At 36.1% G+C, this 23,936-nt stretch overlaps 1 protein-coding gene across 1 annotated transcript in view; it reads right to left on the reverse strand.

Moving 5' to 3' along the window:
• Positions 1 to 5,171: 5,171 nt before the first annotated feature.
• Positions 5,172 to 23,936, reverse strand: part of LOC113058164 (follistatin-related protein 5-like) — a 47,139-nt gene continuing 28,374 nt past the window's right edge. The window contains exons 4-6 of the mRNA XM_026225839.1: positions 10,591 to 10,839; positions 6,028 to 6,094; positions 5,172 to 5,280 (exon numbers count right to left, since the gene is read on the reverse strand). Coding sequence (XP_026081624.1) covers positions 5,172 to 5,280; positions 6,028 to 6,094; positions 10,591 to 10,839 — 425 coding nt within the window. The remainder of the gene's footprint in view (positions 5,281 to 6,027; positions 6,095 to 10,590; positions 10,840 to 23,936) is intronic.

Genomic DNA, 23,936 nt, shown 5'->3' on the forward strand with positions numbered 1-23,936 from the left:
TGAAAAACAGTTGGAACACTGCACGTGCATTAGATTTCTATAGAAACTTTAGAAAAATAGTGTGGTATGGTGCAAATGTGCAATTAAAGGGAATCAGAGTGTACCAACGGAATTTAAAACTCATAGCACCTGCTGAGATGATCTTCAACGCTATATTTATAGAAAAAGTAAGAAAATGGAGCTTCACTTCGAAGCATGCAATGTATGCAAGGATATATATATATATATATATATATATATTAAAGCACAGCTTGTTCGCAGTTAAAAATAACACAGGTCACATCACAAATATTTTAATTCGATTGGACAGACTCAAGTGCTGTTACTTCCAGTAAGTTTTAGCAAGGTCGGTGGAAGCGAAATCCAGAGTTTAAGAGCTGAAAGGCCCATACACACTCAGAGGAATTGACTTTGACAGATATAACGAGTGAGAGGCTGACAAGGCCATCTCAACAACAATATTCGGCACCCTGAGGGTCAGTGTCAGAGAGAGACTAGATATGAGAGGAGGACAGAGAGATTTCTTAAGGCTATGTCACTCTTTTCTTCTGTGTGGGGCTGTTTTTAGGCGCTGGTATCAGATGAATTTGACTGAGCTGTTGTGGTCAAGAGTATTGCTGTTGATGAATGCTGACATTGAGGACTAGAGAACAGCAGGTATTAGAAGAGACATATTACCTGATAACATCAGTAGAAGAGATAAACAAGACAAAGAAGCGACCATCTGTTTGTATTCAGAATGCATTTGTGACAGAAGGAGAACAAAACATCTTCCATCTTTTAGGTTTAGCAAGTGGAAGAAAAAATCATTATGAATAATCAGGGTTGACAAATCAGTTGTAGACACACAAGTAGAAAAAAAAAAAGAAACTGTATATGTCGGTGTTTAGTGTAAATGAATCACACTTTGATAATAATTAACACTAGTCTCTCTTACACTCAAATGATCTTGATTGAGCAAAATTTAGAATTCATATAAATGAGTTTATATACACCCACACACAGTCAAATGATTTTCCATGTTGCAAATAATACAAAGATTTGCTGTGATACGAAATTACTATTCAGCTTCAAATGTTTCATGTTTAATTCATTCAGTTACTTACCAATACTGTTAATTACTTGTCAAATTTAGCTTGCAATAATGAAAAAAAAAAAGTGTACCACAATTTTTATAGTTATAATGCTAAACTTTTCTTTTAACCTAACTTTCTAGTTGAACATTACTTAATTCTTTCTTCTTGGCAATTATACTTTTATTTTCTGCATTGTGTTTATTACTTTAATTCTAATTAATTACATTTGAATAATATAATAAAATAAAAAACAATTTAATTTTTAATGTCACACAACAGGTTCCTGGTGTGGACTTTATATACGTTTAGTCATAAATGTATATGAAGAGTGCCATCTGAAATTTTCATCTAAAATTAGGATTTTTATCAGGCTCTATATTTGTTCAGTTATTTCACTTTAATAGCCTGGAAAAGGACCTGCATCATTGCCATTGAAGTAAAATGACTCAACCTAAGCATAGGAGCTTTATAAAAATCCTAATTTTAGATGAAATTTCAGATGGCACTTAGAGGCTTGTTGCATCTGAACTCTTCGTATAGACATACAGTAGCCTATACCCATACAGTATACATACATATAAGTATATAAAGTATATCAATATTACTATAACTCATACACACTCAACAGACTATCCATGAGTGCAATCAATCCCTCTACCCAGGCCCAAGGTCACAAAAATCAATATTGCTGCCAGATACTGACCCAAAACACACGCAATCACACACACACAGACATATCCCTCATTAATGACCCTCTGCATAATGTACACAAATATGCTAAAGAATCAGCCGTCTCAAGCTGTCAAAAAAATACATGTTTTAATGTCCTAAAAGATGCAATTCAAAATTCAAAGGTTGTACAGTAATGTTGCCCTTGGTGCGCCTTCAAAACTCAAGCTGACCCTAAAAAGCCATGTATCTCAGCATTCATGACAATCACAGGACAGCCTATTCATTTAATGTTTGTCCAAAAATGGGCTCAGCCCACTGTGGCTTTGGGCCTGGTTGTGTAATCAGACTGCTGGTGATAAACGAAGTAATCTGTGGTATTGGCAACCCGCTCACTCATGCTTTCTTTTGTGTTGGCTGGTTGGGGAAGAACTGGTCAGTCAAACTGATGGGGCTGTCCAGCAGACTCTTCTTCACAGTGGCCTTATGGGAGAACTGCAACAAACATTCTGGGTTTTAATCAAAAACCAACCACTTTGCCTTTTCTAATGTATTAAATCGACATTCAGGGGTTATTCACAGTGTGCCTAACAACAGCCTTAAATGGAAAAATAAAAAATGCCTAATAACCAGGTTGATCTTGACACAGTTCATTCAAAAGTTTGGCGTTGGTATGATAGCTGAACATTTTTGAAAGTCTCTTGGCTCATCAAGAATGCACTGATTTGATCAAAACTATACAGAAAAAATAGGGAATATTATTATTACAATTTACATTTGTTTTCCGTTGTAATATATTTTAAAATGTAATTTATTCCTGTGATGGCAAAGGTGAATTTTCATCTTTATTCCAGTCTTCAGCATCACATGATCTTTCAGAAATCAATCTAATATGCTGATTTGGCACTCGAGAAACATTTCTTATCATTTTTATAAATGCTGAAAACAGCTGTGCTGTATATGTAAAGATACAGTACACTCTGTTCATGATGGCAGTCCATGGTAAACTTTCAGAATAATAAGAACCCATATGGCCTGAGTAATGAACATGTGATCATTAATGCACTCCGAAGGCCTACATAAAAACAGGAAATAGCCATTACAGTCAAAGGGGAGCAGAAGTGTTTTATCTCGGAAGATCAAATAACTATGTCACGTGTCAAAGTGCTTGATATCACCTCACAAACATTAAAGGCTCTACAGTATTTTCATGCTGGCTGTTCAGTCATTTGATATTCCGTTACCCATAATGCACCAAACACTGTTTCTTTGATGGATAAAGGAAGGGAGTGAAACACTGAACGGCTGCCATTACAAAGTGATGATAGAGGCCGTGATATAAGAAGAAAGACAAACAGTCGCCAGAAGATCTTCTACTATCTTCCTTACCATGGCATTTTTGTTATCACAGAAAACTTAATGCTGAGTGACTTGACTGATAAAAAAGAAACAAACAAACAAACTAAAAAATAAAAAACACTCCCTTGGCCTTTCAAAAGAGTGTGAAAGTTTTATCCAATCTGAGCTCCTCCACTATACAGTACTGTAGGAGGAAAGTGTGCGATTCTACAGATAGGAAGGATAACAGAAAGGTACATTTTGCTAGCATGCCTCACATATAGATTCTCTCCTTGGACATTCCTGCACAATCTGTGCGGTGAATGAATGCCTCCGAGCACTTAACATAGTGCTGGAGTCAGGGGAATGAACACATGACCTCTATCAGACTGTGTAGAGCTGCACAAAAGTCCCTATGCTCTGTGGCTTCATAGGGAAACAACAACAGCAACAATAATACATTCAACTAATTAAAAATAAAGAAATTAAAATGAATGAATGAATGAATGAATGAATGCACACCATGATGCTGAATTTACATTAATAACATTAATTATATGTATGCTAATATATTCATTAAATTCAAATTCAGATGCATACTGCTTGCTACCTTATATCCAATTCTGAAATGTAATTAGTTAAAATAGCCTGTAATAAATGCAATTAATTGAAGCATTAATTATATGCATGCTGATACATTCAATTCCTTTCTTAAATTTCAAACTAACCCTGCTGCTACCTTTAATTAAATTCTGAAATGTAATTAGAATTCAACATGCATATACAGTCTACGTAATGAATAACCCTTTTGCATTTATAGGTTTAGCACAGAGAGCATTTAAAATCAAAGGTGAGACTACTATAGAATAAAAGACATCTTGTCAATGTCGGCATGTCAAGCTGACAACAATCCCCTTTCAGACATCTCCAGAGGTTTTAGTGTCTGACAGTAACTGGTAACATCCAGACTGTTCATCTTTTGCACTGATGAGCTAGCCAGTCTGTTACCACATTCTAGGTAGGCAAGAGCGATCGTCCTCCCCTAGCTTATTTTGCTGCTTCTGCTAAGATTGATGACAGCAGCTGATGGGTTCTAGACGAAAAGATCCATGAGACAATTCCGAACTTCAATTCCCCATATGACAGCAATTCAACAGAAAAATGGGCCATTTACTTTTTTTTTTCTTTAAGCAGTCCAATTCAACCAAACACCACTATGGCTAAATGCACAGAATTCATCTTCATTCCAGCGCAATAAGAGATGTGAGATGTCCCATCCATCTACCCATAGACAAAAGTATGTCCGTGACGAAATAATATCATATTCCTTCGGCTGCTAACCAAATTAGGAGATCTAAATTGGGACAGAGCTTCTCCATCAAGACAATGAGTCAATTATCTTGAATGTTATGTCTCCATTAACTACGCCATCAATCTTCTTTCCACTCCTTTTGTCTTATTAAATAAATCACTAAAAAAGGAACGGCCCAACTAGTTTTCCCCATTTTCCTACATGTTTCATCATAAGAGGAACATCAAGGTTTCCAGGCTCTCTCTCTGGTCTAAAAGTGGCTACTACACCTGCCTTTATTATTAAAAAGGACGAGCGAGGACTTTGAAGCCTTCAGAATCAGATGTGAGAAGAGCACTTCAAAAAGCAGTTATCATTAATCATTTCAGCTGATGATGGGATTTTACAATTCCAGGAAATCTTGCTGAGATGCATGGAAACCTTTTTAAGGTAAAACTGTCAAATGCAACACTGAAGTGTAAAAAAAAGTGTTATTTCCTTTCTCACAAGCTGATTTACTCTCTTGTATTCAACTAAAAAGTTTACAGAGTAAATAAACATCATCTATCTGCAAACATTTATAATTATACATAATTATATTTTTACATATAAAAAATGTGGGTTTGGTAAGAAAACTGTCAATTGCACCAACAACCTTGCAGAGCCAAAAAACATGATTTGCTGCACCGGGCAACCCATGAAACCTTGTGCTTTAGTGTCTGCGTTCATAATTTTAGAGTCTCAATAAGGTTCCAGTGTCTCATCTATGGTGCAGATGTGATTGTGATGATGTTGCTCTAATCCTGCACACGCAGCATGCGGATGATCAGATAATTCCGCGGGGGTGGGTTGAAACGTTTAATCACGCCTCCCAGAGCTTTGCCATGCATGACCTCATCTTTACCTCTACAACTTCACCACAATTACAGAGCAATTCAAATATGAGCAAAACTTACACTGCATTTCAGACGTATTAAGGCTATTTTTTCCCCCCATTTTTTAAATCTTATTTGTTGAGAACACTTTTGCATGCGTACCAGAAAAGAAACATTTGTGTCACCGTGGTCTGGATGTATTTACATCATAAAACAGGCTGTAATCTCACAACAGTATGGCTCTGTGTAACATGTTCTCTTGAGGATGTCAATTCTTTTGACAGTAGACTTCAGTTTAGAACTCATATATCTGTACGGACAGAAGTTCGGTTTACTTAAAGTTGGAAGCTGAAAGGTTTGAGATGGGTCTGACACAACATGAACCACATTTTAACCCAAAACTGTTATCCGTCTGCAGATACAAATTATATACCTGGATAGTGACGTCCATGGACTGTCCTGGTGATCAAAATTACATCACGTGGACAGTGCATGGACCATCACAGACTCTTTCAATCACATTACATCTATCAAGCTCAAAAAAAAAAAAAAAAAAAAGATAAAGAAATTTCTCTATAACTTATACAATATTATGTCTTCTGATGTCATGTCTGTATATTTGATATATTAAAATATTATTTAAATAAAATAAAAATAAGACATTTATTATATAAACCTATAAATATTACTTATATATCATATATTTACTTTTTAATAATTAGATTTAATATTTATATTTGATAATTCATAAACACTATTTTTATGGCACTGTTACAACCGTGAGTTGAAAAGCTCCTTGAAAAGCTCCTTGAAAAGCTCCTTGAAAACTTGCCCTCTGTGTTGAGCTGAAAAAAATAACAGCATAAAGGTTTAAAATGATGAGAACAGAATTTTCGTTTTCTGGTTCATTATTACTTTTATCACTGGTGTTCCTGCAAGATATTTCCAAAAGTGCTTCTATAACCTTGAAAAATCTCAAAGCAGACATAATGCATTACGAAAAAAAGAGACTAACAATCATGTCACATGAAAGAAAACCTGCTGAGTTTTTTTGTATAAAATGTCTTGGATGTGTCATTTTTCTGTAATGACCTTAGAGAGAGGCAACATTTCCTCAACTTCACACAGCTTATGAATGAGTACTACATAAAAGAAAAACAAAACAACAACAACAACAACAAAAATAATGAATTTGTCTGTTTTTGAAGTTGCTGGGAACATATCAGAGAACAGGGACTGTTTCTTGACTCGGGCACTCGTATAATTATTGTTTACTCATTATAGTAAATCAAGTTTCCCTCTCTGTTTCTTATGGTCTTTGTGCTCATAATTGTTTTTATTTTATTTTTTTAATTCTCAGTTTATCCCTTTTAACCATGTCTCAGCATCCAACAGGTAGTGTGGTTCCTAATAGGCTCATTAGCAGTCCAGGCAGCAGTAGGAGGGACGGCCCGGGTGGGTCTCTCTCTCAGAGGACTCCACAGCTGTCTCTACAGGGAGAGCGCTTTAATTAGATGTCACACGGCAGAGGAGATGCAGACGCTTTCAGTACTCTGAGGTACAGGACTTGGCTGACACACTAAAGAAATGACATGTCTGGTCATGGGCAACAAGCCATTGGGGTGTTTCATGAGTGAATTCAACTATTTTAATTTTGTGATCCTGTAACTGGATAAACTGGTTTCATTCTGCAAGACATAATATAAAAGGGTCAATTACATAAAAGGTGGTCAACAATAAAGAAATAGGAATATCTTTTATGATTTAGTGAACATATTCAAAAATACAAAAAACAATAATATTTTTAACATTATAAATGTCTTAAGTGTCATTTTTGATCAATTCAATTCATCCTCGCTGAATAAATGGAAAGGAAAACATTAAAAAAAGGTTCTGCCTCAAACATTTTGAACAACAGTGTATATCTATAGACATTTATAAATTGATCCCGAGGTTTTTTTTCCCCCACTTCTCTCATAACTAAACCATAACATATGAGATACTGCAAATCTGAATTCAGTCCATCCTTTTAATTGTCAGCAACATCCAAAACAACAGAAGAAAAACAAGGCATGTGAAAGGCTAACTGATGGCTGAATGGAGACATGGTACATCAGACAGACCACAAGCTTAATTAACTCTTCATTCTCATGAACGAATTTGAAGTATTGGGGAGAAAAGAATGAGATAAATATATCATCTTCAAAACATCTCAAACAACCCAAACTTACACAGTGTGTAGAGCAAAGTGCAGAATTCTGAAAAAGCCATTTAATTTCCCCAGTGCAAACAGTCATATGGTGGTGAGTCACTGGAATAAGGGACATAATTGAAGCTTAACAAACAGAGAAAAGCTTAATGGTGGGATATTTTCCCCTAACAGTCAATGTGGCAAGCTATGAAACTTTTTTTCTCACTAGGGCTGAGAGTAAAGCTGTCTTCTGAGACATCTGCCGATTATTCATCATAAGTACTTTGAAAGTTTAAAACTTTGAAACATTACATTCTTCCTTTTGTTTGATGTATTTAACATGAGCAGCTGGGTACCACAAATCTTGGGGGTCCACCTTAAAACTATATGACAGGACGCCTTTTTTTATCCCTTTTTGTGCTGATTTTCAGTCATCTAGATTGCTGTCATCTAGAAAGCGTCATCTGGTGGGAAAAAATTGGTGTGATGTAATGATGGAATGAACAACAGATGGACGGACGGACGGATAGATGAATGGATGTTGTGATGGGTCAGGCCCCCTCACACTGATGGTTGTCCCGCATGATACGGAACAAAAGAGTTTCCTTTAAATATAATGCTCTGTAATTGCACAAGATGTTCTGTTGGGCTTCAATGTATGCAAGCAATTAGAAAAGCATTTACATTTTGCTTTGCCAACTCAACAGCTTGTATCCCATCATTATCCAAACCCACTGCCTCGTGCCAAACCACACAGCCCTACAGGCACACAAAATCTCAAACCTCATCCTTGGCTAGAGAGAACTCCTTCACAGCCTTCCCAATGGGACACAAAAGTTCTGTAGCCTACAGCATATGCTCTGTGATGTTTTATTACTTAGTATTATGGCATCTACCCTGCTACTTCTCTTCTTCACCCTGGTCAGCACATACTTTGGAAACAATCAGCAGTCTCTTGAGGTTTCGGGAAGCTTTCATCCTGCTGTTTTTTGGTTAATTTGCTCTGGCATATGTACAGGCCCTAAATCACTAGACTCTGGCAATATCAGTATTTGTAAACACCGCCTGGCCAGACAATCAAATGCCATGAGAGACATGAAAAATATTGGAGTGGTAAGGTGGAGTACAAATGATGCATCAGAGAAGACTAGTATGCAGGCCTTTGACACTTATTAAATGACCACTGCTGTGTGAAAATAGCAGTATTTTTACCACACACACAAACACACACAACATTTGTACCTACAATAATCATTCAGCATAATTAAACTTATACAAAAAGTAAAATACTACAAGGCACACAAAATGTCCAATCCATTACTGTTCTCTCAACTCAATTTTACTTCAAGTCTAATAGATTTCATCAGCTTTTTTTATTTTTTGTCACCTCGTCCACCTTTTTCTGACAGGTAAAAAACAATGCTTAAAGTCCAGATAACTGTCGCCAGACAATAAAAACTTAAGCATCCTTTTTTAGTCTCTCAAAACTCCTGAAAATAAGCCCAAACATTGCAGCTTAAGTGCACCTGCCATTGTGAAAACCATTAGGACCTATTTGACACACTGTTGATAATTAGAATGCATAATTATCCAATCCCATCATCTCACCAGTTCCCAACTTTCTACTGTTTAATCAAAGCTTTCAATTGTGGCGAACAAACCATCATTTTCTGAAACCACATACATGACTAATAGTCAAATAATTGCACAAATACCTTGAAGGTTGTGTTACACAATTGCACAAAAATCCTATTAAAATGACAAAGATTAATGAATTTTCGGAGGACAATTTGCAATCATACATTGTGGGGTCTTCTGTGAAACTTTTGATTTGCAGGACAATCATCTCCCCTAACTTACCCATACATCTCTCTGGCTTTTTTACACTGATTGGCCCAAGCAGGTCCATATCATCATCTGATGACCAAATGCTTTGTCTGAGATTTGATTTGAGAGGGCATTTAGAGGTTTGATTTCTCGGTCAGGACATGGAAGTGCTTGGCTCATTGCCTACATGCATTCTAAAGGAGATATGAAGTGTTTGAAGAGTTTTTCTGCATATGAATGCTGTAGTTAGGGTGCCATACTGCATTCATGAGGCTGCCTGGCCTTTGTGAACTTGACAAAACTGAACAAAGTGTCTCTTAGATGATATACAGCAGCAAGTGAACACAGATTTATCAATGTTTTGAAATTTTTATATGATTTCAACTAGTTTTGAACTATTTGATTTAGATACAATGGTCCGTTAGAACAACTGACACATATAAACTGGTCTAATTTTTCATCTAAAGTCATCTTTAGAAATCTAAAGTTCTCTCAATTGATCTTCATCTTCAACCTAATATATTATCCAGCAGAACAGTAATGATCACCCAGAAGAGTTACAATTCATATTTGTACTGTTTCGGTTTTAAAATGATCATGATTTCAGAAACACAGTTCTCAGTTCTAAATCTGATTTTCCACACAAACATAATATCGATGCTCCATTCATTATTGGCCATAATATAAATAAATAAAAAAACTCTCCATTGTCTCACTGCACATATCAGGATATGCAGTTCTTATGATCCAGATTCTCATCCATTCAGAGTTTACAAAAACACATCTTTAAGCAATTAAAGATGATTGCGACAAGCAAGTAGTCAGTACTAAAAAAAACCACACACTTTAATACTAAAAACAAAACAAAACAAAAACATAATTATCGTTCAAAAGTTTTGTTTTTGAAACAAAGTATCTTATGCTCACCAAGAACATATTTGATCAAAAATAATAGTAAAAACAGCAATATTGTGAACTTTTATTACAATTTAAAATAACCATTTCCTATTTTAATATATTTTAAACAGTAATTTACTTTAGTGATGGCTTTTTAATCTTCAGAACATGATCCTTCAGAAATAATTGTAATATGCTAATTTGCTGCTCAAGAAAAACTGCCTAATATGTTTGTGGCAAGTTATGCTTTTTTTTAGGATTCTTTGATGAATAGAAAGCTTAACAGAACAGCATTTTTTAAGAATTATTATATTTTTGCTCAATTTATAGAAAAATAAATAAATAAAAACCTTCAACAACCCGTGTGAACAAAAAAGGAATCGACAAATGGACAATAATTCATTAAACATCATGTTGGTTCTATACCTTTGTAGAAGCATTCCTCGCTGTGCATTATGGTTATTCTCTGATGGGTCATACAGGAGGCTCTGTGAAGCTCACAGTGGTTCTGGTAGAGTTTGCCATCAGATCCACACACAGGTTTATAATGTGGTTTGCAATGTTCCAGACACTGACATTCTCCTTCACCTGTTTCTCGATCAACCACACAGTGCTTCCCCAAACCACAGTATTTGTGTTCACAGGGCCCAGGATAGCCATTCTGACCAAAGAACCCTGCAAAGACACATTAGAAAGATGGGAAATCATGTTAATTTGTAATATCACACAAATATGATGAAGCATGATATGCTTATTCACTCAAACAACTACATAAACACATCATTATAAGCCAGTGCGTTCTTTTATACAGGGTTCAATGTATAAATATAATTTTTCATCCCATACTCAACTGAACAAGTAACTTACTGTATTTTAAAACACCGTCTTTACAATATAAAGCATATAGAGCTAGAGAGGCCATGAACAATCTCACGACCATTCCCACTGCACTGATGATATGCAAGCTGTATGGGCTTTAGATGAAATATGTATGACTGTAATAAAACATAGCCTGAGCTCTAGCAGGCTTCCCCTTATTACCAATTACAAAGACTTGAGCTCCACTCCTCCTTCAGCTGATCATTTAATAGAGATTAAGAATTGAAAATGCACAGTCATGTTTCAGCTCTCAGTCTTTTTATGTATATATTAAAATGTATTTTTATGTCTTCTACAGCAATCATCATTTATTTAAAACATTTTAACATTACTTTTTGTTTAATATTTGTTTTTTATTTGTATTAAATATCATTTTTAATTATTATTAAAATATAATTTGAATTCAAATTTAAACAACACTTAAATATTGATTAGATTATACTATAAGAAAAGGAATATGTACTTTTTACAATAAATGAAACAACTCCATGACAGCTAGACATTCATTTACACACCTTTGCTGGAAAATGTGGCATTGGTTGCAAAATATTCTTAATTTGTCCTTTTCAAACCACTTTAACAGACTTCCAAGTCACTCCTGCAATTTCATAACTTTATGGACCCAAGATGGTTCTGCTGATGCATGCCTCGGTGTGGGGCTCTCCAGATGCTTCATTGTTTTTGCTAGTTTGTCCTGTTTTTTTATATATAAATAAATACAGTCAGTTTTACAAGGGAAAAACTACTGTATATCCGGCAAAACGCACCACAGCAGCAGCGCTGTTCAGGCGTTCTAAGACACTCAAGCGTGGGAAGTGAGCCGACGCTTGTCAAGCTCAGAGAGTAAGGCTTTAGACCAGCACTGCTTAGCATCCATCTGACAAATCTCTACCCTCTACCCAACAAGATGGACAAACAACTTCTGCTCTCCTGAAAAAACAAGGATTTTTCAAACTCTGCTGCTACGTGATTCACGGAAACCTTGGCTGAATGAAGCCATTCTGGAGGGCACTTTACATCTTTACAGTTGTAACAACATTAAAAACATGTGAAGTCCTAATCTACATGCACTCTTCATCAACTGTAAGCTGTTTTACTGTTTTCCTTGTTCGTCCTGGTTAGTATTTACATTCCTCCGTAAGAGTGTGTGAATGGAGCGCTGAATTGTGAGATTTAGTAAATTCCCATCCAACAAATGCACCATCAGTATTGGTGCCCCCCAGGGATTTGTTCTCTTCCCATTGCTCTTTTCCTGTACACTAACGGCTATACCTCTAGTGACTCCTCTGTCAAGCTCCTGAAGATGACAATACAATCATATGCCTTATCCAGGATGGTGATGAGTCTGCTTATAGAAGTAAGACTGAGCAGCTGACTGTCTGGTGCAGTCTCAACAACCTGAAGTTTAACATGCACAAAACAACAGAGATGACAGTGGAGTTCAAGAGAAACCCCCTGCCCACTCACTATCACGAACAGCATTGTGGCTTCAGTACAGTCATTCAGATTCCTGGGCACCACCATCTCTCAGGACCTGAAGTGGGACAATCACATTGACTCCATTATGAAGAAGGCACAGCTGAGGAACTTCAACCTGTTATAGGAGCTGCTGATACAGTTCTACACTGCAGTCATTGAATCCGTCTTCTGCACTTCAATAATGGTTTGGATTAGCTCAGCTAACAAAACTGACCTCAGAAGACTAAAGCAGAAAGTCTGGACTGCTGAGTGAATCACTGGTAAAACTCTCCCCATTCTCCAAGAACTGTACTCATCCAGAGTAAGTAAAAGTTCTGGTAAATTCTGGACCTCTTAATCCATGTCACTTCCTCTTTGAACTGTTGCCATCTGATCTGCACCTCAGAGCACTGAGCAGCCAGACAGGAAAGGTTTGTTCTCTCAGGCCATCTACCCCATGAAAAGTTAAAATTTCTTCCCACTTATACTTATTGTGTATTGTTTTTGTATATTTATTTTTAATCACATATTTTTATTTTGTTATCAGTGTCTTGCCACTTGTCTTCCTGCCTGTGCACTGAAAGCTTCTGTCACCAAGACAAATTCCTTGTGTGTGTAAGCACACTTGGCAATAAAGCTCTTTCTGATTCTGATTGTACTAAATATGTAAGCCAGCAAGATAACTTTGGTGACACTAAAATTAGCCAAATACACAACAATCATGTTCTATTCATCATAGAAAACCAAAGTAAGTTTGTGAAGCATAACACACAGTTGTGCTTTTATGTTCAGTTAGAGACCTTTTAGATGTGTGTAATTAAATGATGACCCCCTTCATCACATACCACATAATGAAGACCTATTCACTGCAGGTTGTTGTAGTAAAAGGAGAAAATTGGCTTTTGCCAGCAGGGTGGACAGAAGCCAAGATAGTCTCTGATTGGTATGCACACAGTGCCTCACTCTGACCACGGTGACATCAAAGACAAATGACTAATTCAGTTGCAACAATTTGTTATTGATGAGTCAGCTTTTCAAAGAGAGGAGAGAGAGTCTCAGAGGGAGAGAAGGAACATTTGATTCTCATGAAGGGTTTAGGTGAAGGTGTGTTGTCCGGCTTTCATCTGTCCACCATCAAACATGGACTTTTCATCCCAGTAAAAGCCAACACGAGAATCCTAAACAGAGTGGCATACAAAACATTATCAAAGTCTGCACTAAAGGAACAGTACAAAGAAGTGATATTCCAAAAAGTGAGCCAGGAAAAAGTTGACAGCAGCAAAAACAAACAAACAAAAAATTGTCTCATTACCTGAAGAGGTCAAAAGAAATGCAGTGGCCTTCACCAGGGAAAGATTTTTCTACCTGACACTGGCAGCAAAGCCATGACTTAGTGATAACTAAGCTCCACTCACCCAGTTGGTCTCTGAACTGAGTGTCAGCCCTTAGGTGCTGATTATAGCAGATCCATGACATGCATGATAACTAATAAGAGCTCAGCACAGGGCTTCAGAGTCAGATACGGTCATATCTCTTCATACAGATGTACACCAGAAGACATCCAGACAAAATAAAAGGAGGAGCACATCAGTTACTCTGTACTTGTGAAGACGTTTTATTAGCTGTGAGAAAGAGCAACGTATTGGAATAGAATTTTGAATGCTTGTCTTATCTTAGCGATTGTAATTGATATCCGTCTGCAGAAAAACCATTTGTGATGATAAATAGAGCACTGTCTAGTTTCAGAAGCCAAAAAGTTCCATTCTTTTTATCCACAGAGACACAGATTTTTAACCATTCTGTGTAAATATTTCAAGGGAGACTTATCAAAAGATATAAGGTTATTAATCAGTGGTATTGTATATGCTTCTTTTGAATTATCACTCAAAAATATAAAAATATATTTCTTGTGTCTCTTGTGTAAAATATTTGCTGAATTTTGGTTCATTTTTATAAGGTGTTTCATAGAGAAGTTCATTGGAGACTGAGATGGCAGAAAGCTCACACTGTTTGTTTTATTTTACAAAAGCACAGCATTTTGCACATAGACTGTAAAAAAATATGGACGTAGTGTCCGTGACGTCACCCATAGACTCCTCAATAGCGGTTTTGAAGCCTAAAGTGTGCAGAGCGGGCCGTCGCCATCTTGGAAGCGCGTCACCGTGCGACTCTCCCGGATAATCGAAAATGGGCAAAAAGGCGGGAGCTGATTGCTGAAACCACGCCCACCTAGCGCGACTGCATTATCAGCAGTGGCAATCCACCTGTCACTCAAGTGGCCACGCCCTTAATTATGCAGAACTTTAAGGCTTAATATAATTTCAACGGATGAGTTATAAAAAAATTCACCCCTCTCACAGTTGTCATGAAGGGCAAAATTAGCAATATAGACCAAAATCATTTTTTGAACCAGGCTGTAAACATGTTTTTTTCTGCTGTAAAGTTGGGCATTTTAACATGGGGAGTCTATGGGACTGACTCTCTTCTGCAGCCAGCCTCAAGCGGCCAGTCGATGAATTGCAGTTTAAGTCACTTCCTTATTGGCCTCACGAGAGAGAGTGGGAGGTTGCCGCTCGGTTTTGCACAATTAATTGTCAGTCTACAGAAATAAAAGTAGACCCTTTAAAGACTTGATTGATTTTAGTCTTATATGTATCTGAGTATTTTAGGATCTTCTCTCTGTTCTAAAAAAAACTGCAAGTGAATGTGCCAGTGCGAAGAGGGTTAAAGACACTGCATTCAATTTTATCTTTAAATTATAAATTTATATTTCAAAGTCAATATTGATTTTAAAATGGATGAAATTATTTACAGCATGTAACACAAGTACTTTATAAGTAACTGTTATTAAATTACCTAAAAATGAACAGCAACCCCTTATTTGACATTTTCAGTGGATTATTAATTATATTACTTAATTACAGTAACACATCACTTAGTAACTCGTTACACCCAACACATAAATATTGCATTGTTGTCTATCTCATAGTTGGTTTGTGTGTTTTTTTTGGCTTTAAACTCTGTTTTGAAATCTCTATGGATAAACTGAATAGGAAAATAAATTTACCAGGCTACAACAAGATTCACATTACAATATAAAGAGAGTTTTAAAACAGTAAGTAAACAATATATCCCTGACAATATACATACTGTGGTCAGGGATATGTTTTCAGTTTTATGCTTCAGGGACCAAAATAAATAAATAATGATGCACTTTATTTGTTTTATTCTCATGCTCAAAAAATAATAAATGTATATCCATCGGGCACCTACTTTTTTTATTACTTTTACCTTTTGATTTATATAAGAGAACATTTTATATAGCCTCACTACAGTCTAAACATTATGATTAATGATGCTGTTAGAAAAAAAAAAACACTTTAGATTCTCTCAGTGATTTTGGCATTAAGGTGTTTTCAAAGTCTGCATAAAGTCTTTAAAATAAACACTGACACCACAGTGCTTGCATGAGCGGTGACATGCCAAACTTTCAGAGCCTTTGTTTAAATACATAGGTTTTGCTTCTTTCCTCTTAACACTGCGTCATTATTTCATTCTCTTGTCACCACCAAAGGTGCGAGTCCCAGGCCATCTGATGTTTTCCAGCACAGAAGCCAGTCCTTAGGGACTCTGGGTAATGTAGTAAACAACACTCGGCAGCTTTCAGCTCGGCTCGCTGCAGCCCTTTAAAAAGCCTCTGTGGACACGGCTGCTTCAAAACAGAGGAAACACATCAGCAAAAACAGCCTTCAAACAATGCTTCAAACTCCTCATGAAAGACGACACAGAAACACGCTGTGCTCACCTGCCTACCAATACTCCTCCATCTGCTGTCTCTTTACCAACTACTCTGCGATTCCTTTAAACAAACCAAATCTCTACCAAAGTCGTTACTGGAGTGCAGAATGAGATATCACAAAACGACGGCTTCTCATCACTCTGGGGGTTGTATTAACAAGCACCTGGCTGAGGGGAGCTGTATTTATAGAAAGCTTTGCTATGGGAAAGGTGGAAAAACACAAAGTTTGATGTGCTCCCGGGTTTTCATTCATTAAACATGCTGCTGTACAATCAGTAAGCACAACAATTCACAACTCAGCACTGGCTAAATTAAAGCGAGACGCTGCAGCATCTCAGACATAATGATCTGCGATCTGCTTCCTCCGAGACACGTCAGTTTGAATCAGTTGTGGCATTATTTCTCATTTATTATTTTATTTTCCTTTATTACCTGACGCAGATCAGCTCTAATAAATCTGCCGAATGGAACGAGAGCAGCTATGGAACACCATCAACAAACTGCTTTAGTCAGACAATAAACATGCATTACTGCATGCATAATTCACTTATTTTCATTATTAATAAAAGCAAATATCACTCTATGATGAAGCGCTTCAGAGTTCGACCCTAAACATCTGACACATAAAGGGGATAATTTACCCAAAAATGTAAATTCTGTCATCATCTACGACCTTTCAGCAGTTAGGGTCCCAAATGACTTCTAGAGTAAGGATAAAAAAATACCAGGAAACTCAAGAGGGACCATCAACTGTTCAGTTACCCACATTCTTCAAAATATATTCTTTTGTGTTCAGCTGAAGAAATAAATTAATTTGGTCTGAAACAACTTGAGGGTGAGTAAATAATGACAGAATCCACTTACGGTATTTGAGTAAATTATCCCTTCAAATTAAAGTTCACAAATACTTTTTTAAAGTCATTTTAAGTCAGCTTATTTGAAAGCTCTATCCAAGGAGATGTTTTCATAAATTGAATAATATTTATTACTTAAATGGTGCTCTGAATTCACTAGGAAATAAGTCAATAGGGTGTAATTGCTTTCAGTTGGTCAATGACCTGCTAAAATGCTCCAAGTAAAGAATATCCCTTTTCTCCACCCCCCGCCCCCACACACACACTTTTTTTTCTCTTGTAAACAAACTTTGTACAAGCACTCAAAAGCTTTACAGAATGAAAAGATTTACATTTACAATGAATCAATCTTACATAATAATGCTGGTAAATTATAGCAATTGAACAGGAAGCTTTTCATGTAGAAATTAAGAAATAAATAAGGTTTCTTTGTAAAGGCCTTTAATTACATTTACGCAGTTCAAGCAACATACTGTGCCTCAATGAGAATAGCCTTCTCAGACGAACAAATGCTGAATTTTCATTTCATTTCCATCCTTTTAACTCTGAGATTGAGTCAAATTCAAAGTAAAAATCTAGTTTCTATGTGCATGTGAAAGTATGGACAGCGCAGGAATGATTTCCTCATATCTAATAAGAGATTGTATATTATAGTTTCAGTAATTTGTCTTCTTTTAATAAGTTATAGCAGGCTTTCATAGTACAATATGAGACTATTTCACCTCAAAGGACAATCTGATTTCCACTTTAAAGCTGAAGGCCAGTATTTATTCTTCTCTACCTTCCTTATTATTAATATCTAGATATATTAGCGAGCAAACAGAGGACCATTAGATGGCAACATTGTTTATCTTCAATCAGTCTCAGAAGATCTGCTATGAAAAAAAAAAAAGTTCTACTAAGTAACTTTCCAGATCTAATGACTGTTTAAATGCAAATTAATTGCTATCGACTTTTGCCTGAACTTTAAGAAATTACAAACCGACTATAAGAGTAAAGGCACCCTATAGCTAATGACTAGCCAGATGCGGATGCAGTTATAGACTGGTTCCCATAGAGCAGTAGATATAGTGTTCAATAGGAAGCATCACAGTGGCAAAGTCATTAAAAGATCAATTGAAGCTCAGGAGGTGGAATCCTTAAGATCTGTAAAGTGAGGGGAGTTAAACCCCATTAAAAAGCAGCTGTCATTAAGTCCCACTGAGTTAAACTATTTATGAGGCAGCACCATGCTTCAGTAATTGTACACCCCACAGAAACCTCCCCCTGCTAATTCATACACACATTTCTGTACCATTGAGTAATTCCTTCGACTATCACCATATGAATCATCTCTACTTGTGGTTGTACCCCAGGACGTTTAAAAAGAGCAGGGGTTTTTAGGGGGAAATAATAAACACAAAGGAGTTTAAGTGGGTCTATGGGAAAGAAAAACAGTATAAAACAACAAAAGCAACAACAACTAATAACTAATTAAAAACTAAAATGAATAAAACTAATAAACAAACAAATTAAACAATTCAGTAATTTAATCAAATTAAAAGAAAAAAATTCTAACCAAATTCTACAGAAATCAATAATCTTGTGTTTGCCTATGTGCAGTGTTCCAGATTAGTCAGCTGATGTTCCATTGCAGTTAAAATGTTGCCCTTAGAAACTGCCAATGTACAGAGCAGGCAGTTTATTAGCTTTTGGAAACCATGTAACTACTCAAACAACTCCCAAAACAACCACTTAATGGGTAAAAGGGGTAAAAAAAAAAAAAAAAAAAAAAAAAAACAAGTAAATGAGAGATAAAGTGAAAGGGATTGCAAGAGATACAATAGAATCAACAGACATTTACTACAAGAGAAAAACAACAAAAAAGTGTATATTTCTGCACTTTCAGCAACCATAATATAATACTGTCCTCATTAGGTCTAAATGAGCTAAAGAGGCAAATATCATCTGTACTGTTTATTCATATAGTCTGTCATTCATCTAGTGATCTATTTTTATAGTATGCCACCACTGCAGTTTACTTTACAGAGCTGGCAAGATTCGGTTCTGGCCAGATGCACCAGAACTGCAACAACAGAGAAATTAAACGAGACTTATTTATACTTTGCAAGAGCATTACTTGTGTTTTTAGCTGAATGCTAAATTAGCATTAATAACTTATTAGCATTATGATGATGGTTTGTATACAGGCTATAATAACTGCTTAAGTCAGGAATTAAAAAACCCTCAGCATGTGAAAAGAGGTGTTGGTGTTGCAGAGACAACATCTGTTAAGAGCAACAACAGAACCATTCATTTCCCAAATGAGTCTTTTTAGATTCATCACCTTCCATGTGCAAATCCCATTGTTGAAATTAGACACCCTCTCATTTCATTGGCTTTTCTACTTATGAACATTCATGAAATTCAACATATTTTTTTTTTTTCTACTATGTTGTGAGCCTATTCTGAAATTAAATTAAAGTGGTCAAAGTGGTCAAAGAATTATCTTTACTAACCTGCATCTTTTTACAGCATTTGTTCTATAATGTTGATTAGCTATTGCAAAATATAATTTTGATTCATCTGTCTTTTCTAAAATAAAAATAATAATAAAAAAGCAACAATTGAGGTTATGGAATTTAACATGGAGCATAATCAAATTTTGATATGAAATGTATAATTTTACAAAAGGTACACACAATAACTCTTTGATTAAAACACATTATTTGAATTGAAAAACTTTTGACAATAATTTTTAAAAATTTTAGTGTTTATGATATTACAATGTAATGACAATAAATTTCTAAAATCGGATATAACTTCACACAAAAAGTACTCCATTTTTTTATTTATTTTTTTTTAGAATACACGCAAATTGAAATTTGATCGTGATCTGATATATATAGACAAGCAGAAATAGTTATTTGGTAGTCAATATTACGCAACAAATGCTGTTGATTGGGCTTAACTTGTACTGAAATTCCATACATCAAGCATCCAAGTACATAATACAGTCTTCTCCTCTTTTGGAATACTAAACAATACAGTATTTAGCAAATACTGTATTCTGCATAAACAGAATTCAATTAAATTTACTGAATAAGTACACATGGGATATTCAGCAGCTAGTTGAATGGTGGGCAGTTGCCCAAAAGTAAATCTGTCGAGTAAAATTACTGCAGCCTGGCAGTAAGTCTAGCACCACTCTCTTTTTACACCAGACACAATGCAATGTTCCTTTCAAAAAGTGAAAAGGAATCCCAAAGAAGCTAAAGAGATTTCAGGATTAACATAGAATTTAGAGCTAAATCCTTTAGCATTTCAAAATGTTTCATCAACTGCAGGCCAAAGAGGCATCCCTGTGTGCACATTATTATTAATGAATAGTAATGGAAAAGTTGAAACAATATAAAGAAAGCCAGAATCAGGGGACCGTGCCTGGTTTCGTGCATGCTTAAAGCTCTATGCACACACCCCATCATGAAAAAAATTAAATAAAAAGTTCTAGAAAGCTTTTGTCTTTGAAAGCTTTTGTGGAAGAAGCAGAGAACTTGTCTGTATGCAGTGAGTGCTGGGCATGAGTATAGTGTAGAGTGGCTGGTGGTCCGAATACATTACCTCCAATTTTCATACTATTACACAAAAAGCTATTCTTCAGCCCCAAAAAAGATGTGATTTCACCCTCAGTAGTAAGATATTTTGTGTTCAGCTGCACAGCGGAACATTGGATATGCCAGCCACTTCATTTAAGATTCCAATTACAGGGCATTCTGCTATGCACTTGTGCATGCTGTCTTAGTTTTTCTCTTTTCCAAATTCTGACAGCCAATTTCAGTTGGCTTCACATTCTTTCCAGTTATATTTCATGTGCTGCACTTTGAATTCACAAAACAGGCAACATTTGCCTTGTCACAAATTAAGCTGAAAGCGCTTTGCCTTGATTACTAGATGCATTCACCACTAAAGCTTTATATACTTCAACAGTTAAAATAATTATTAAATAGATGAGCTTCATCAAAAGAAATGAATCAGCTTTATCAAAAGCATTTCAGGCAGTCGTGGGAGGAATATTCCAAAACCTCCATTAAGGTAATATAACTAAGTCTGAATTTAATCCACTTAAACATGAAGTAATTAGACTGAATAATTAAAAAAAATGATTAATAAATAATTAAAACAACCCTTCAAAAGAATTATATTTCCGGAGTGTGGAACACTGCCTAAGCATTTCCACGCCACTTTTTTATTAGCGTTTTCTTATTTCTTTATCTTATTGATAGCAATTTTTCCTTTGAAAACCTTGTTGTAAAACTGACAGTCACCACTGATAAGCTACTACTAAATATTGTAGAAACATAATTTTCTGTAAAGTTGCTTTGCAATGATTTCTATCATAGAAAGCACTATACAAATAAACTTGAATTGAATTGAAAAAAATTGAAGATTAGATAATTATGATGTTTTATTGGGTGGTTGCTAAATGCTTACTAAACAAACTCCAGCTGGTTCAAAATACAGTAGCTAGAGCTCTTACTAGAACCAGAAAGTATGACCATATTATCCCGGTTCTGTCAACTCTGCACTGGCTCCCTATTAAACATTTAAAATCTTGCTAATTACTTATAAAGCCCCAAATGGCTAAGCTCCTCAAAACTTGAGCGTGCTCTTATCGCATTATAGTCCTTCAAGTCTGCTGTGATCTCAAAACACTCGCCATTTGATAATTCCTAGAATATAAAAATTAACTGTGGGTGGCAGATCCTTTTCCTGTTTAGCGCCCAATCTCTCAAACAATCTACACACTCTGTCACTTTAAATCTAGATTAAAGACCCATCTCTTTAACCTGTCATACACATAACACATCACATTTCTTTAATTCAAAGGATGGTTAGATTGCATTAATGCATTAAAGTCATTGTAGCCATACAGATCCAGATTGTATCCAGATCAGAAAGTGGATAAGCACCTAGAGACGACCTCTGCAGCCCTGAATGTCAGTGGTGACCATGTCAACTAGATGCACCCCAGAGACAGATCCCCTGCAAAGAAAGCATCAACTAGATGGCCATCGGGACAAGACCACGGGGACCAGATAAATCCTCTGCACATCTGTGTTACACCCTGGAATTAAACCATGCCATGTTGGTTTCATCTGGCCAAAGCAGAACTGACCCCATGTCTGAGCCATGTCTGAGCCTGGTTCCCTGTTTTTTTTTCTCGATTTCTGTTACCAATGGAGGTTTGGTTCCTTGCCTTTGGCTTGCTCATTGCAGACACTATTGAAAGAGAGCCGAACAGGATGATGACATCACTGAATCATCAATGAACTGACTTCAAACTTAAAAATGAAAGCTGCGTTGAAGCAATCAGTATAAAGTATAAAGTGCTGTATAAATAAAGGTGACTTGAATTGGGTAATAAGAAAAAAAAATACATTTATTTTGTGCATTTATGTGCATAGAATCCCTTTTTGTTTGGACTATGAAGAGTTGCTTTGTAAGTAATCTTCCTGATGTATCCGAATTCCTTATATCCAAAACCTCAGAACAACTTGATGATGTAACAAAAACTATGGACTCTCTTTTTTCTAGCATTTTAAATGCAGTTGCTCCTTTACGCTTAAAGAAGGTTAAGGAAAACAGTCTGACACCATGGTATAATTAGCATACTTACACCCAAAAGAGAGCAGCACGAAAAATGGAGCACAGCTGGAGGAAAACAAAACTAGAGGTATTTCATATTGCTTGGTGGGAAAGTAACCTATCCTACAGAAAAGCATTAAAAACTGCTAGATCTGATTACTTTTCTTCTCTTTTAGAAGAAAACAAACATAATCCCAGGTATTTATTCAATACAGTGGCGAAATTAACAAAAAATAAAGCATCAACAAGTGTTGACATTTCTCAACATCACAGCAGTAATGACTGCTACTTTACTACTTTACTTCTAAAATTGATACTATTAGAGATAAAATTGTAACCATTCAGCCGTCAGCTACAGTATCACATCAGACAGTGCACTATAGATCCCCTGAGGAACAGTTCCACTCATTCTCTACTATAGGAGAGGAAGAATAGTATAAACTTGTTAAATCATCTAAACCAACAACATGTACTGTATGTTAGACCCTATTCCATCTAAGCTCCTAAAAGAGGTGCTTCCAAAAGTCATAGATCCTCTTCTGACTATTATTAATTTATCATTGTCATTAGGATATGTCCCCAAAACCTTCAAACTGGCTGTTATTAAGCCTCTCATCAAAAAACCACAACTTGACCCCAAAGAACTAGTTAATTATAGACCGATATCGAATCTCCCTTTTCTGTCCAGGATACTAGAAAATGTAGTATCCTCACAGTTATATTCCTTCTTAGAGAAAAAATTGTATCTATGAGGATTTCCAGTCAGGATTTATACCGTATCATAGTACTGAGACTGCTCTCCTTAGAGTTACAAATGACCTGCTCTTATCATCTGATCGTGGTTGTATCTCTTTGTTAGTGCTATTGGATCCTAGTGCTGCGTTCAACACTATTGACCACAACATTCTTTTGCATAGACTAGAACACTTTGTTGGCATTAATAGAAGTGCATTAGCATGGTTTAGATCAGGGGTGGGGAACGTTGATCCTGGAGGGCCTGTGTCCCTGCTGAGTTTAGCTCCAACCCTGAAAAAAAAAACCTACCTGTATTCTGAAGACCTTAATTAGCTTGTTCAGGTGCGTTTGATTAGGGTTGGAGCTAAACTCTGCAGGGACACAGGCCCTCCAGGATCAACGTTCCCCACCCCTGGTTTAGA

The sequence above is a fragment of the Carassius auratus genome, chromosome 39 (genome assembly GCF_003368295.1).
Source record: "Carassius auratus strain Wakin chromosome 39, ASM336829v1, whole genome shotgun sequence".
Classification (NCBI taxonomy): Eukaryota; Metazoa; Chordata; class Actinopteri; order Cypriniformes; family Cyprinidae; genus Carassius; species Carassius auratus.